General features: G+C 50.3%; 1 protein-coding gene across 1 annotated transcript in view; it reads right to left on the bottom strand.

The window, feature by feature from the left end:
* ACAN (aggrecan) overlaps window positions 1-16936 on the bottom strand; it is a 36425-nt gene extending 19489 nt beyond the window's left edge. Inside the window, 10 exon segments of the mRNA NM_001113455.2 lie at window positions 758-970; window positions 2754-3047; window positions 4050-4177; window positions 4712-4886; window positions 7630-8061; window positions 9351-9644; window positions 11200-11327; window positions 12959-13133; window positions 14030-14413; window positions 16867-16936. Of these exon segments, the coding sequence (NP_001106926.2) occupies window positions 758-970; window positions 2754-3047; window positions 4050-4177; window positions 4712-4886; window positions 7630-8061; window positions 9351-9644; window positions 11200-11327; window positions 12959-13133; window positions 14030-14413; window positions 16867-16936 (2293 nt within the window).
* Between the last annotated feature and the right edge of the window lie 262 nt (window positions 16937-17198).

The following is a 17198-nucleotide window of genomic DNA, read 5'->3' as shown; positions in this document are numbered from 1 at the left end:
TTTAATTCAGCCTTACCCAAACTGGGCCATATATGAATGTTCCATGGGGAAGAAAAAAGCCTTTGGTCAGATTCATTTGGAACACTTTGAATACATCAGCCCCTCTGCATTACAGCACATATTAGCATATCAAAGGCACTGAGAAGGTCTGTAGTGAAGAAACCTGTTAATCTTTCTGTAAGCCAGCATGTCCCAAACCGTATAACCACTAAACACTTTTTCTGACAAGGCTAGGGGACTGAAGCTTTCATCCCATCATGTCCCATTGCACAGGATAGATGAGGCTGGAAGAGCTGGTTGGGGATGCCTGGCCCAAAAGAGGACATAGAAGGAGGAGTGAAGCAAGGAGACAGGTCATACTTCCAACTACCCCTTTCCCCTTTCCCCTCTATTGAAGATCTTCCTAAAGAGAGATTTTAAAAGGTTAGAGGGTAACGGTGTAAATGTAGGAAGATAGAATGAGAGCCCTCTGATTGGCTCAGTGATGGGCACTGCAGTGCGAAGTGAGAGAAAGAAAAAGATGGGTACAGTGAGTTGGGGAGTGCAGAGAGAGAGGGAGAGAGAGAGAGATGTGTTTTGTGAACAAGGGTGTCCATTCCCTTGGCGGTTGTCCTAGAGGCCAGTTGAGGTGGCTGACACTGTCCACGGCAGCACATCCAGCTAGTGTCAGGGCTGGTGAGACAGAGCTCCCCTGTGGCATATCCTAGGCAGATAGGACAGACTTCAGGACATGCCCCAGAGACCTAGCTGCACAGACCTGGCAGTGGGGAAGTGCCTGCTGGGCTGTAGGCTGGTTCCCATTCCGTCTGGTTTTCAGGCTCAATGGTGAAGTCCAGGATTGCAGTCGTCTCCTCCCCCATGGGGACAGCAGCCACACCAGGCCCCACCTGGGTAGCGATCCAGTCCTCCACTACAGAGGGGGTGGGTGTGCCACCTTCCTCTTCTCCTGGAGAGGGTACTGCTGAGACACCTAAAAAGAGGTAGGCTGTGAGCATTCCTTCCTGCCAGTGACCCATCCCAGGCCCTTCTGCAGGGGGACTAGGGGATTTTGAGGGGTATCAGACTGGTGCAAAAACCTTGCTGGACCTCAATGCCCCTTCCCCAAGCTTAGTGAGATGGCTCTCATCTTCCTCAATGAGGGTTGATTGCCTCACTTGCACAATACTGATATGCACACACCATCAGCACATACACATTATTTCAGGGTGGTCCCGGATCTCCCTTCTGCAGAATGTATTACATATGTCAGGCATTGTTTAAAGGTGTTATGTAAATTAAATCATTTTATCCCATAACAACCTTATGACACAGATACTATGATTTCATTTGCAGATAGGAAAACTAAGGCACAGAGTTAAATGACTTGCCCAGGGTCAGTGGCTTATAGTGGCAGATCTAGTCTCCAAACGCAAGCATCCGTGCCAGACTCTGCTCTCAACTATGGCATGATGCTGCTTTTCTTGGGGACAGAAATTATGTACCAAGCGTGTCTGGGTCAAATATAGGAGGCTGCTATTTAAAATCCATGAAGCCATCCTGGCACTGGAGGTTGAAGGCAGGATTTATTGAAGGTGGGTAACTGGATTTAGGGGAAAACCAGCAGGTGGGCTCTGAGGGTCGGGGGATAGTGAGAGTGCATGGCTAAGAATGTACTGGGAGGCTAACTGGTTCGGCTTCTGCTGTCCAGAGCAGGGAGAGTGATACTGGCCAGGAGCCTCAACACATCCTCTGGGAGGGGTTTGGCTTTCTTGAGGCTGGCGGAGTGGGGCTGAACTTCCTTTGAATTGGGTTTTAAAAGGTGACCCTGGAAGTCTGAGAAGCTGGGGACAGCTCAGGTTTTATTTTTTGTTAACTTTGTTTTGAAATAACTATACATTCGCAGGAAGTTAAAAAGACACTCAGTTTTGATGTATAATATATAAAACATGGCACAAGCTGTGACTACAATCTATATTCCAGTAGGTGAAGACCTGAGGATCTCATCTGGTCAGAGCCCAGCACGGCCTTGGCCATGCCCTGGCCACACCCCCTGGTCTGTTTGATGACATCACTCTCAGAACTCTGACAGGTAATGAGGATTGACTGATGTGACAAGGTCCTCAGCGTGGGTCAATTAAAAACCTGAATTTCTGGCGCTTAGCAAAGAGTCATAGAATACTTTGACTCAACTCACCACAAACATATTTACAAGCAGGAGAAAATTTGGCAAGGGTGTACACATGAAAACAGTATATATGTATGTGTGTGTGTGTGTTATTTTTATTTTTGTGTGTGTGTGTGTTATTTTTAATATTAAGGCTAACATTACCGAGAATTTACTATGTCCCAGGCACAATGCCAAGTGTTTTGTACGTTACCCCAGTTGATCTGCAGAGCAACTCTTTGAGGTAGAAACTATTATATCACTATTTTATAGACGAAGCAGAGGAACAGAGAGGTTAAGTAACTTGTCCTGGGTTATACAGCTACTAAGCAGCAGAACTATAATTAAAATTCAGGTCTGCCTGATTTGAGAGCCCCAGTTCTCACTCATTTCTCTCTGCTTGTCTCTGGGGACCTTTAGAAGGATGCACTTGCTTTGGGGTCAATGGCTAAGGTCATGCTAGCTCCAAAGCTGCCCCTGCTCCAGAGGGGCTGACTTTTTCCTCCTTGCTCTGATAGATGGGGATAGTGGACAGGAGCCAGAAAGGGTGAACCCAGAGGAGTCATGCCCCAGCCTGAAGGGAGGCTGGAGGAGAGGGGAGAACACATACCTCGGAAGCAGAAGGCATGGTGCCGGGACAGCGGGTCTGGGAGGCCTGTCTGGTTGGGGTAGAGGTAGACAGTTCTCACGCCTGGCTTGTCTCCACCGCAGGAGGGCCTCGGGGTCACAATGGGGTAACGGAGGCTGCCATCTGATAGCCAGCCGGCATAGCACTTGTCCAGGCCTTGGCTCCAGGCAGCATAGAGCTGGCCAGTGGAGGCCAGGGTGGCGTTATGAGATTCGCAGAATGCCAGGGCTTCCTGGAAGGTGAACTGCTCCAGGCGTGTGATGAAGAACACCTCCCCTGGGGGCAGAAGGAGGTGGCAGGTGTGACCCTCTTGCCAAAGCAGCCTCTGCTCACCAGGGGCAGGGGGTGGGGTGCAGGACAACTGAATTGAGACCAGTTGGTCACTCTACGTGGAAGCAACCTTCCCTCCTTCCCTCTTCTCTAGATTGTCTGGTCGGCAGATTGTCGGCACCCTCCCTCTAACCCTCCCTCTGACCCCCCGTGCTCCCCTATACCACAGCACTGAAGCACGGAGCATCTATATGCTGTGGGCCTGCAGTCCCCCATCCCCACCCCTGGGAGCTTATCGAGGGGAGAGTGGGTCCTGTAGCCACTCTTGTGGTTTGGATCCCCACATCCAGAATGGTTCCCAGGTGCCTGACTGATTCGGGGGAAGGAAGTTCATATTTACTAAATACCTGCTTGTACCAGAAACTTCTCATATGTATCTCATTTAATGTTCACAAGAGTCTCTGATATGCACACAATCAGCTCATATTTTATAGATGAGGATACTAAGGCCCAGAATGGTTAGGTAACTTGCTCCAGGTCCCAAAACAAGTGAGTGGGTATGATGAAATCTTTCCAGAACACCAGCATTTCCAAAATTTGGTTCACTAGGATAGTAATTTGGTGACTATAATTGAAATTAAAAGAAATGAGATGAAACAAAATTAAAGGCCTGTGGTTAAGGTTAAACAGCGTTAAAGAGGCTTTCTACTGCAGGACTTCTCAGAGCCTTTGATTTGTTCCTGGCCATCAGGACTCTCCATGAGGCAGATGGCATATGTAGCATTTATTTGTAATAAGTAAAGACTCATTTATCAGCAGAACTCATTGCTTTTTTAAGGAACCGATGCTTGCCTGCAGTGCTGGGGGAACCCACAGGAACCATGCAGGAAGAAGAAAAGGAGCTTTTCTGTTCCTAGGCCGGCCTTTCTCAAACAGGAACAGAACTGGGTAGATGGTAATTCCCCCTCCTTTTTGTGTCTCCCCAAAATTCGAGAATGTGGTCCATACCCTCAAGCTTGTCCACATAGCAGTAGACATCGTAGGTTTCTGATGGTGGCCGCACACCATAGGTCCTGACCCCCGGGCTGCTGTCCTTGTCACCCACACACGGGGTCCGTGGGCTCACAATGGGGTATCTGTAATGGAGGGCAGGAGGGACACATGAAGGCCTATTCCAGGGGTTGGGGGACACAGGGCCCAGGCAGAGGCTGGCAGGTCTCTCGGAGGCTCAAGCAAGGTGTATCTTCAGTTGTCTGGTGGGATTCACACCGGAAGGGAGGTTCTCATGCAATAAGCAACCTATGTGGCTGGGGGAAGGGTCTGGAAGCCCGTAGGGGATTCTTGGCTTCAGAAGAGAGCTTGTTATATGGAAGGGCACTGGGTCAAGCTGGAGGGGACGAGGGCAGGGGCCTCTGAGATTCTCCCTCTCTGTCTCTTGGGGGTAAATGACCAAGGACTTAATGTCACCTGGAGCCCTTCCCTACTAGCTCAGAATATGCTTGGTTCTGGGGGGGGGTAATTAGGGGAGTAGCCATGGAGTCATTAATTACTGCAGTGTAGCAGGTGCCCGCTCTGCTGGGTGCGTGACGGGTTCTGGCTCCCCAAGCCCAACCTCTCATGGTTGGCTTTGGGCTGGCAGGGGTCGGGGTGGGGGGCGGCTCGTCCTTCACCTGACAGTCTGGTCCTGCAGCCAACCAGCATCACATTGTTCGTAGCCAGCTTCATAGGCAGCCTGGAGCTGCTCAGGAGAGGCGATGACAGCCCCAGTGCGTAGGCAGGCCTGCTGAGCCTCCTCAAAGGTCAGTGAGTAGCGGGCGGAGCCTGGGCGGTAGTGGAACACAACCCCTGGGTGGGGAGGAGAGGAAGAGAAGGAAAGACAAGGTAGGCTCAGGGCATGGACTGGATAGCACAATGCAGGTGCCCGTGGGGCATGGTTCTTTGGCTTTGAGGGCAGTGAGAGAGACTTGGGAATGACTTCAGGGAATGACTTCCCTTCGTCCCCTCCTTCCTTTCCTACTTCCATTCCTATTCTCAACCAACCTGGTTCCCTCTGCTTATTCAAGCTGTTTCTGAAATCCATCTCCCTGAAAGAGCCTTTGAGGACTCTTCTGCCCTGGGTGTCCCCAACTCTCCTCTCTGGGCTCCTCACTTCTAGGCTGCTCATTTGTTCCTTTACTCTTTAAAACAAATGCATTTTTTCTCATGATAAAAAGAATGCACATTCATTACAGAACATTAGGAAAATACAGAAAAGGCTAAGGAATACATCAAACAATGAATGGAATTTCTTCCATCTGGCCCAGGGCCCTGGGGGTGGGGGTGGGGGTTGCCCTAAGAGTGTCTGCCAGAGTTTTTATGGGTGTGCCCTGGACACATTCTGGGATGTGGCCTTGTAGCATTTACCAAGTTCTCAAAGGGTTAGAGCCCTTCCTTGAGCTGCCCACTTACTCTGCCTCTCTTGTATTTGGCTACATACACATTTGTTTCTATTTCTGACACTTCCCTGGGTGATTGGCCAGGTTATGTCACAGCTTCATATCCCTGGTCTGATACTGTCCCAAATCCCTTATCCTGTCCTGTAGCAGATGCTCATCTGTCCATTGGCACCTTCCCACATGGTGCCAGTGGCACTCTTTCCAGTCCTGGGCTAATCCTGGGACCCAGCCATCACAGGTGTTACCCCAAAACTTCCCCAACACATTGTATTTGGCAATTCAGGCTGAAATTCCACTTGGTGGCATCGTGGATGTGATGGTGGATGGCAGTGTCCACTTGCTCTTCCCCCAGAAGAGGGCACCACCAAGGCCCTTATGAGAGCCACCCCAGAATGTCCTTCCTTTTCTTGGATTGGAGTCTGGGGAACAGCTGGGCTCTCTGGGACATGACATCCTGAGCCCCAGACCTTGAGTAAATCCCTGGAACGCCCCTATCTTAGAACAGGGGCTGGCAAGCATTTTCTGGAAAGAGCCAGCCAGGACAGATTTTAGCCTTGGTGGGCTCAATGGTTTCTGTCACAGCTATTCAACTCTGCCGTGACAGCCCTAAATGAGCCACAGACAGCGCATTGACAAGCCAGTGTGGCTTTGTTCCAATCAAACTTTATTTGTGGACACCGACTCTTGAATTTTACGTAATTTTCATTATATGTCACAAAATATTATTCTTACTTTGACTTTGCTAACTATTCATTTATTTTTATTTTTTTAAAGATTCTATTTATTTATTCATGAGAGACACACAGAGAGAGAGGCAGAGGCATCGGCAGAGGGAGAAGCAGGCTCCCTGCGGGGAGCCCGATGTGGGACTCAATCCCAGGACTCTGGGATAATGCCCTGAGCCGAAGGCAGATGCTCAACCACTGAGCCACGCAGAAGCCCCTGTCTGCCAATTATTTAAAATTGCTGAGTGAAATAAGTCAATCAGAGAAGGACAAACATTATATGGTCTCATTCATTTGGGGAATATAAAAAATAGTGAAAGGGAATAAAGGGGAAAGGAGAAAAAATAAGTGGGGAATATCAGAAAGGGAGACGGAACATGAGGGACTCCTAACTCTGGGAAACGAACTAGGGGTGAGGGAAGGGAAGGTGGGCGGGGGGTGGGGGTGACTGGGTGACGGGCACTGAGGTGGGCACTTGACGGGATGAGCACTGGGTGTTATTCTATATGTTGGCAAATTGAACAATAAAAAATAAATTTATTTTAAAAAAAAATAAAATTGTAAAACTGGGCAGCCCTGGTGGCTTAGCAGTTTAGCGCCACCTTCAGCCCAGGGTGTGATCCTGGAGACCCGGGCTCCAGTCCCACGTCGAGCTCCCTACATGGAGCCTGCTTCTCCCTCTGCCTGTCTCTCTCTCTCTCTTTGTTTCTCTAATAAATAAATAAAATCTTAAAAAAAAAAACTGTAAAACTATCCTTAGTTCGTGGGCCATATAAAAACAGGTGGCAATGGGGCACTTGGGTGGCTCAGTGGTTGAGCATCTGCCTTTGGCTCAGTTTGTGATCCAGGGGTCCTGGAATTGAGTTCTGCATCGAGTTCCCTGAAGGGAGTCTGCTTCTGCCTCTGCCTATGTCTCTGCCTCTCTCTCTCTCTCTGTGTCTCTTATGAATAAATAAATAAATTAAATTAAAAGAAAACAAAACAAGTGGCAAGCCGATATGGCTGTCAGAGCTTGGTTTGCTGACCCCTGTCCTGGAAGGTCAGCTCAGTAAGAAGCCCCAGGGTCACCTCACATAGCAGTTCTCAAGTGGCCTCTGTCCTGTGGCAGTGACTGATGGGATGGGGGATGGTGCCTGGACCCAAGAGCCCCAATTCTTTTCTCCACTTCACCTAGACCCATGTGGCATCTTTACTGGTTTGATGTCTACTCTGGTTTCCACCAAGGACTTCATTTGAAGAAAATGCTTTGTGGCAAAGGAGCATGGAAATCACTGTCTGGCCCACCCCCTTGTTTTATAAGCAAGGAGAACTGAGTATGAGAGAAGAAATATTTGGCCCAGGTCTCAGGCTAAGTTAAAGGTATAGATCCTTACTTCTTTCTATGTGGCCCCCAACCCCCATGCAGCCCCCCGAGGGGCGGGCACTTACCCCCCGGCAATCGTGGCTGCCCGGGCACCTCGGCCGCACCTGGAACTGCAGTCACCTGCACGACATGGTCCTCACTGGTGAAGGCGGTGAAGGCTGGGCCATGTGTGGACTCCTTGGGAACACCCCAGGGCCTGGTGGCCTCTCCAGTCCTGTTCTCGGCCTCAGGGAAAGCAGTGACCCCTACATCGGTGGCGAAAGTGAAGGGCTTCTCGGGCTCCGGGACAAATGTGAAAGGCTCCTCAGGCTCCGGGGCAGTGGGAGAGAGGTCAAAGATGGGTTTCACAGTGAGGATCACGTTGCCTCGGGCTTCACCCTCAGTAATGTTTCGGGGCAGGGGCAGCTCCACATCAGGCCAGGTCACTGTCTGGATGGTGATGTCCTCCTCACCACCCACCCCAAAGAAGTTTTCTGGGATGTCCACAAAGTCTTCACCTGGGGTAGGGGAAAAGATGAACTTTAGTGGCTCAACCTGGGGCTGGCTTGAGGCAGATGGGCATCAGATCCACCTCCTTCCCTGCCGGGGATGGAAAGCACCTACTGTGTGCCTGGCTGGGCCCATTGCAGGTGGCCTCAACTATGCCGTAGAGTACTCATTCTAGAAGGCCTCAGTTCCCATGTTGCAAAATAGTGCAAAGTCATCATAGCATGACATACTGACCAAGCGGCTCACAGCTTATATAACCAACCAGTCTGGCTCCAACATCCCCTCTTGATCAATGTCCACCGCCTCCCTCCCTATCTTCTGGGCTCTGAAGTTGTAACTAGCCAGCAGGACAGTGTAAATCAGTTACAAAGTAGAATTGAAAAATCCTGCCAAAGATGTGGGAGCCCATGACATGGATGAAAGTGACATAAGGGCATTGCCTGCCTCGGTCGTGAGTAAATGAGGGTCTGGCAGGCACAAGCCAGTCAATAATTTAAGAAAGAGGAAACCCACAAGCGTGCTACCACTTCAAAAAGCCTGGTTAGGATATTGAAAGGTTAAGAGAGGCTTTGGGGAAAATCCTCCTTACTTTTGCAAAAGCACCCCTCTTCATGTAAAGTCACGCTGCGAGAGCCAAACATGAAGTCAGCTAGGCCATTGGGCTGTCACCAATTTTGTCACAAATGTGATGCAGCTCCCTATGACCCAAATTTTCCTCTAAAAATCAGCATGTAATTGTAATTATAACCTCGACTGTGTAAAATAGAAGAAAAAAATCTTCTATTTTTAAAAGTTGTAATCTAAATTTTCAAAATAAGTTGCTGGTCAAAACTGCCCCCCCCCACTCTCCCCACCACACTGACTCTTTTCAATAACAACATGGCCCTTCTTTTAAGCACACTGGATTCAAGAGGATGGGTAACAGCGCCCACCTGGGTGGGGCATGGTTTCGCATCAGGGCCCTGCCACCTGCCCCTCAGATGGAGGGGGACAGGGAGGCTTTCCCTGGTTGCACAGTCGCATGTGGCAGAGCTGTGATTCAAACCTGAGCAAATACAGACTCTAAAGCTCATGCTTTTAACCCTATTCTGAGCAGACGAGATGGGCTGGATCCTGCCCCTACAGCGCTGCTACCTTAGCTCTTCTAGGAGCTAGTGAAAACAAGGGCTGCTGAGACATGGGGTTCAGCTACCCTGTGGCCCCTTGAGGGGGTAGAAACCAACCTCCATTCTAAGCTCCCCTCCTCTGGGCCCCAATTTCCGTGGTGCTACGCCTGCCCCCTGGCTCCTGCCCCCACCTGTGTAGCAGATGGCGTCATAGCGGGATGAGGGGTCCGGGTAGCCTGTCTGGTTGGCGTGCAGGTAGACGGTCCGCACGCCTAGGAGGTTGCCTCCGCAGTTGGGCCGGGCCTTGGAGATGGGGTAGCGCACACTGCGGTCAGCCAGCCAGCCGGCACTGCACATGTCCATGCCGCCCTGCCAGGCCAGGTAGAGCTGGCCCGTGGTGGCCAGCCGGGCGCCCAGCCGCCGGCACTCGTTGGCTGCCTCTTGGAAGGTGAACTTCTCCGGAGATGTCGCATAGAAGACCTCACCTGCGAAGGACATGGCCACCAGGGTGAGGACCTCCATCCCCACTCCTGCTGTGCATCCCCAGCGAATCCACAGGGTTCCTAGGTTCCATACTCCTGCTCCAAAGCATCCTGGGTCATGCCCTGCTGTGAAACATGCCCTCTCCCAGGGCATCTTTCCATCTTTCCTATGTGTTAAGCATTGCCCACGCAAGCAATCCTTTAAAAAGATTCAAATTGTGATGGGAAGAGCAGGCATTAGACTTTGACATTCAGAGCAGTGGTTCCCAAAACAGGGTCTCTAGGCCCCGAAGCGTCCATAAGGGCATAGTGGGGGCTTGCGAACTCTTTGTACTATTTCCAAAACCTAAGAAGGTTGTATGCGGGGTAGGGGTGGGTGGTGGGCATCTGTTCCTGGGGAAGGCACTGGCTGTCCTTGCTTAGTGGCAACTCTGATTGGTCGTGTCTTTGGTTAGTCAAGAGTGGGAACACAAATACTTGCTGCTTTAAAGGCTCTGGGCCCAGGGGTGAGAATCAGGAAAGGGAGCCTGGGGGTGAGAAAGCAGGGGAATGTACCTGCCTCAGAATGAGCCAGGTTGTCAGGTCTTATCCCCAGCTGGGGGGGTGGGGTGGGGGAGAGCTGTGAACTTAGGTGGGGGTGGGGGCTGAGGCAGCAGAGCCTGGAATGTCAAAAGGGGTGATGGGTGCCAATGGGAGAAGGGGCGTCACCCACATGCCTGGGTAACTGGAGAAGCTCTGCTTGGACCAAAATAGCACCCTTTACAAAGCAGAGAAAGACTCGTTTCCTTCTTGCTACTGCCAGGGCTCTCCAGAAGAGCCCATTGGGCCAGACTGGATGGTGCTGGGGGCTGGAAGAAGGGAAGCCAGAGAGGGTGCTAGGGCAGCCAGCTCTCCTGGGAACTACATTTCTTTTCTTTTCTTTTAAAAGATTTTATTATTTATCTGACAGAGAAAGAGAGAGAGAGCAAGAGAGCACAAGCAGGGGAGCAGCAGGCAGAAGGAAAGGGAGAAGCAGGCTCCCCGCTGAGCAGGGAGCTCTTTGTGGGGTCCAATACCAGGACCCTGGGATCATGACCTCAGCCAAAGGCAGACACTTAACCAACTGAGACACCCAGGTGCCCTAGAACTCCATTTCTGATGGGCCCACCCTGGAGTGTCCTGGGATGTCCTCTGTGAGGGTGACAAGACTGGGCTGGGCTTTACTGGTACAATGAACCTCGGGAGTGATGGGCTGGTCAGAGCAGCGGGGATCCTGGCTGGGAGGGGCAGTCCCAGTCCAGAAACAGAGATAGTCTTGGGCCAAGCAGTCATGCCAGACAGTTGGCAGGTGCCCATGGCTACTGAGGCCCTTCCCAAAGTGGAGAGTGAGGGATCTGTGGGCCCCTTCCTTCCCTCCTCCCTCCCCCACCCTCTCTGGGCATGGCAAAGAGGGTAGGTCTGGTGTGTGCTGCCCTGGGTTAGTGCTCTGCCCCGGAGAAGGCCCATGTGATCCCTGGTATCTGTGGGGGGAAGGGGACAGGCAAGGGTCCTGGGAATGGGGGGGAGGGCAGGACCTCACCCTCCATCTCCTCAGCGAAGCAGTACACATCATAAGTCTCATTGGTGTCTCGGATGCCATAGGTCCTCACGCCTGGGAACTCATCCTTGTCTCCATAGCAGCCTTCCCTCGGGGTGTGGATGGGGTACCTGTCAGGAACCCAGAGTGGGCATCAGGGGACAGAAGAGAACAGAAAGGGGCCTGTGGTCTGTGGCCTTGTATCCTCCTCCCATGTGGGAGGAAACAGTGACTCATGGACACATTTGCCAGTATCTGCCCTAGATACGCACACTATTTATTTTTACACCTTTTCCTGCACTTCATTGAGATAAATGTTACCACAGTTATAGGTGATTTACAGGCAGCTCCCTTTACCGAATACTTATCAATACTGAACATGTTCTATCCCGGGCCTGCAAACCTTTTCTGCAGAAAAGCCAGATAGTAAATATTCTAGGTCTTGCAGCTCCTAGGGTCTCATCTTGACCCCTCAACTTTGCCACTGTAGTGTGAAGCAGCCACAGAGTTCCCACACAACTTTACGTAAGGAAACAAGGGTGGGTTGGATTTGGCCCGTGGGCCGTCATTTGCTGACTATCATTTGAATCTCATGTCAACCTAATGAGGCAAGTGCTATAAACACTCCATTTTAACCTGGAAGAAACGGGGGTGGGTGGGGGTGGGACCAGAGACGTTAAGCAATTTGTCCAAGGTCACACAGCTCTTTCTGTGTGGGTTTGATGTGGGTCTTGCATTCCTCTAGGCTGCTGTCTCATTTTGTTTTCCTCTTGGTAGCTTTTGTGTCCTAAGATCTCAAAGATCTATCCCAGGATTGTAAAGATATTTTCCTTTGTTTTCTTCCAGAGGTTTTGCACTTCTGGCTTTTCCGTTCAGAGTTCTCTCCACCCTGAAGCAATGTCTCATCTTGCCTTACCAGGCTCTCTCTCTCATGGGCTGAGATCCCTTGAGGGCAGAGCGCTATCTGTCCTTTTGGGTTACCCATCCCTCAGCAGCTGCACTCAGGGAAAAAGACGCCAAAAAGCTAAACTTATGTATGTCTTGCTTTGCCTATTAAAAAACAAAACGACAAAAAAACCCGCAAGCGGTTTACATAAAAATACACAAAGCACCAAACTTTCAGGAAACAGTGAAGAAACCGTGGCAAAGGAGAACATGGGCAGGAAGAGTAATGATGTGTAATTTGCACAGAGAACACAGAGGGCAAAGTTGCTAGGAGCTCTCACTCTGCTGCAGGGCAGAGTAACAAGGATTTGGACAGGTCATGGGGTGCCACGTCATTTCTATAAGCAGAGACACCAGACACTCCGGAATGTGTCCTAGCCCCAGGGGAGCTCCCGCCTGAGCATGTCTGAGATGGTCTGAGACAAGGGGCACATTTGCTTTATTGCTCAGGCTGCATCTTCAAATGAATACCATAAGCCCCCTTTAAAAAAAAATAAGTAAGGCACATAAAGGCCTACTGTGCAAGTTCTATATTATTTTAAAATTCCTATCAGCTAATAAGATTATTCTCACTGTAGCACTAGAGCTATCTAGAAACGCACATGATCAATTTTTTGCTTGCAGAATTCCCGAAACATGAGACATTATTATATCTTTCCTCGTAGCACAACCGAACAATCCCAAAATGAATGTCTGTTTCTGAGCAATGATATGAGGATTGTTAGAGTTGGCCCAGGCATTACTCCAGCCCCAACCCACGCTGGCATCAACTCCATGCTGGCCGGGGTTATAGCCCAGCGCCCACCCAGGGGCTCACCTGACAGTCTGGTCGGCCAGCCAGCCGGCGTCACACTGGTGAAAGCCGTCCTCATAGGCGGCCTGCAGCTGTTCGGGTGTAGCAATGATGGCACTGTTCTGCAGGCAGGCACGCTGTGCCCTGTCAAAGTCCAGCGTGTAGCGCGTGGAGATGGCTCTGTAATGGAACACAATGCCTGCAAGACACGTGTGGGTGGGAGAGCAGGTCAGGCACAGCCTCCTGTCATCAGTCCTCGAAGAATTATGGCTATGGTCAAAGGGGCCTTAGGGACATCGGTCTGGGCTCTCTCTGATACACAGATCTCCCCATAATTGCATGTGTTCCTTCTGCCTTTACTGAAACACCTCCAGTGACGGGGACCTCACTACCTCATAGAGTATCTTTTTTCAACATCTATGATAATTCTGATAATCATAAAGTTCTTTGAATTGAACTAAAATCTGCCTCCTGTTAATTTTTTCTTGGCACTTCCGGGCCCCATGTTTTTTTGGGGGAAAGAGACACTTAGAGCCCCATGTATCCTCAGCCTGGGGCATCCTAATGGGAAACCCATCCTTAAGTCACCCATGGACACAACCACTCTCCTTGCACCATTGAGAGAAATGAACCAGGGAGGCTTCATCCCTTTGGCTTCTGGAACTGAGAATGGGGCTGGGGTGGGAGGTGAGGGAGGTAAAGACATTTATCTGGACGAAGAGTCAGGAGACTGCTCTGGCTCACTTCCAGGAAAACTTCAGACAGATCACTTAACCTCAGTTTGCTTGTCTGTAAAGTGGGGATGATCGCAAGACCTACCAAATCATGGGATTGCTGCAAAGCACAAACACAAACTTTCATTTACATGTGACTGTGGCCAGGATGTGTTTAATTCCCTCAAAGTCCAGAGAGAATGGAAACACCAGCTCCAAGTTACAGAAACACAACTGAAGCTAAGTGACTTGACTCAGATGTGTGCAAGCTGGAGGGGGAGGAACTGGGCTTTGAAAACCAGACTGCCTCAGCCCACTCTCGTGAGGCTACCATTCTGGTTCTTTTCCCAGGTAAAGCAGTGTCCCTGTGGGACGTTCTCACCTTTCACCACGACCTCCAGGGTAGCCTCACTGTCCTCAATGCCGTGCATAACCTCACAGCGATAGATCCCAGAGTCGTTGGAGCGCAGGTTCTGGATTTCCAAGGTGGCATCGCTGGGGATGGCCGGGTAGTTGGGTAGCGAGACTTTGTCTTGGTAAGCACTGTTGATCCTCACCTGCCCTTCAGTGGCTACCAGCAGCACCACCTCCTTCTCCTTGGTAATGCGGCTCCACTTGATTCTTGGGGCGAGGGGGGCGGTGGAGGGGGCGGTGGTCACAGGGTGCATGGGGTCGATGAAGTAGCAGGGGATGGTGAGGGAGCTCCCCAGGAGGACCCGCATTGGGGACGGTTCGGGGATGCTGACACTCAGTGAGTTGTCTGGGTCTGTGGGGCAGGGACAGAACTGTTAGTGCCTGGAGAAGACCACCCAGCCTCCCTGTCAGTCCTTCTGGAAATGACCAGATCCCATGACCCTGTTTGTATTATGGCAGAGGGTTGTAGGGGGATACTCCTGTTCTATCCAGAATTCCCAGGAAGCTTTGCCACACCTTTTCCAGAGCAACATTTCTCAAGATCTCTGGTCTCTGTACCCCAAGACTGGAACTATGGAACCAGAAAAGAATTGCAGAGGAGGTCGAGGACAACTTTAGAGCTGAGCCCCTCCACCCTGCCCCACTCTCTGTTTCTCAAACTCAGGTACCCCAGGAGATACCAAACCATAAGAGAAACAGGACCCATCTTCCTGAAGTGACGGCTTGACTCAAAGATTTTGGGAAAAAAATCATTTTACGGCAGGAAAAATTGTTATGAGGAAGAATAAACACATCCACACAATGTTTAAAGCTCAGATGCAAAACTACACAGACGTGTCCCACTTGAGGTCTGCTTTGGACTCCATCCTGGCTTTGCTGAGGGACAAGGCATTCTCTTCTGCTGTTGGGGAATTGAGGGCAGGGGAGCTGGTTGGAGAAGCATCAGAGAAGAGCAGATATTTATGTAAAAGGTCCCCAAAAAGTTAGAGGTAAAGAGGGGGGTGGGGGTTGAAGTGTGGTGTATGATTAGCTTCACAAAAAATCATGGAGAGTATTGGTAGGGAAGATGCAACGTCTTTACTAAATCCAGTTAGAAGGAAAAGATCTTCCTGGAATGGGAAAGAGACAGCTTTTGCAAAAATAGTTCCTTTCATGGTAAGTCACACACTTATGGGGACTCTTGTTCCAGGAGGGCTTACAGGTTGAAAATAAAAATGTTTCAGATATTTGTGGGTGGTAGATACCATGACAGGGCAAGGAACAGGGAGCCAGGAATGTTTGGGGGTCCAGCCCTAACCTTTTGATCACTACCAGGTCCTTCCACAAAAATCTCCCTCTGGATGCTCAGCCCTAGCCCCACAATACAGCATGGTTTTAGAGCTGGCAGTTCTCCGGTTCTATGGGGAGAGCTAAAAGTGACTGTAGTGCCTAACCCTGCAGTTTTTAAAGCTCTTCACCAACCCTATGAACTGGGTTGCCTGTGTGGGCAAACCACCCAGGTTACAGCCAGGGGCTGGATATCTGTGGGTCCCAGAGCAAGGGTACAGATGGAGACCCATATATCCTATGTATAAATATTTAAAAGTTATAAATCAAGTCCACAAAATGTTAAATAAAATATGTTCTATCTTCCTATTCGACAATGATACCTTTCAAAATGAAAAGCCAGATTCAAATTTAGAAGTCTTGGATTCCTTAGAGTTTTGCATTGGGCTATGGTGGTCAAGCAGGAGGCTGTCTTTCTCTCTGCCAGTTTTCTGGACTGGGAGGGGTCTGGGCTTATCCCAGGCCTCACACCTCAGCTCTGTCCACACCACATACAAACAGCCACCCCTGGACTTTTCTCTCAGGCCTGAGATGGCTCTCATCAAGGGCATGGTCCCCCTGCTCTAGGAGGATGGGCCCAGAGGAGAGACCTATGTGGCCTTGAAAGTGGCTTGGGTCCACTTGGGCAGGGAATTTTGGGCATCCTGGCTATCTGGTGGGGTCTAAAGGGTGAGCATAGATCTGAGTGGACATGTCTCATTGGCCCTACAGACTCCTCATTGTTTAAAGAGTACTGGGGCAGGAGGAAGGCCAGAGGGAAGTCTCTAAAAGTGAAGAGCAGGGGCCTCTCTTGCCTCACTCTAAGGGAGATACAGCTCACCTTGGGGCAAACCCATCCTGCACTCACTGGATAGTTTGTTCATTTGGTTTAGGGCTTGATATTCAGAAACCTACTTCATGCCTACCATATGCAAGACACCATGCAGGGTCTTCCCAAGGATGGCTTGCCAAGAAAAACAAAGCCCTGTGTGATTTGTTGGGGACTTCTTTTCATTTCTCAAGGAATTTCCTCATCTTTGGTGTTCCAGCTGATCCTCTCTTGGCAGCTTTTCCTCTTTGGGCTTGTCTATAATCCTGCCCCAGCCCCAAGCTTGGTGTGTGGCAGTTTTGGGTAAGATGCACAGAGGGAGGATTGGGAAGATGGGCACCTGCCAGGAGCTCTCCCCCTCAGCTGTCCATCCTAGAGGGCTGTCGGGAGCAGTATTACCTGAGCAAGGGCTCCCAGACACACGTGTGTGTGTGTGTGTGTGTGTGTGTGTGTGTGTTCACATGCACGGGCACTCTCCTCTTGTGATCAGATCTGCAAGGTAGATAGATAGATAGAGATAGAGAAGGGGCAAGCAGGGCCACGAAAAGGCCAGGAGAGGGGAGATTATAACCTCGGAACTAGCAGCACTAAGTTCAGGCAGGACCCATTTACCCAGAATCCAGTTTTTTGTGTCCGCTGGCTACATGAGACATGCATGGGAGTGTCCTTACCTGAAGCTTCTAGTGAGCTGGCTGCTGTGATGACCCTCAGAGTCACAAACACCAAAAGTAAAGTGGTCATAGTTCACCTGGAAGAAGGGAGGCAGAGGTGTTAGTTGGAGGTTCAGATACAGTGAGGCTGAGGGTCACATGGCATGTGACACAAGGTGATCAATTCTATGTGCAAGTTGCTAAAATTGCATCAAGATAAAGAGGCTGTGTGTAGTTCTGGGGTTGTCTTCTCCAAGAATCCTCTCTTCACAAAGCTTTCACAGATTTCTTAGTTTAATTAAACGTGTTAGGCCAGAAACCTCCTCCTGTCTCTTTTAGGGTGCTTCCCATCT

This window comes from Canis lupus, chromosome 3, assembly GCF_011100685.1.
Source record: "Canis lupus familiaris isolate Mischka breed German Shepherd chromosome 3, alternate assembly UU_Cfam_GSD_1.0, whole genome shotgun sequence".
In the NCBI taxonomy this organism is placed as follows: domain Eukaryota; kingdom Metazoa; phylum Chordata; class Mammalia; order Carnivora; family Canidae; genus Canis; species Canis lupus.
Note: the sequence above shows the minus strand (reverse complement) of the source record. Positions and strands in the feature narration are given on the sequence as shown.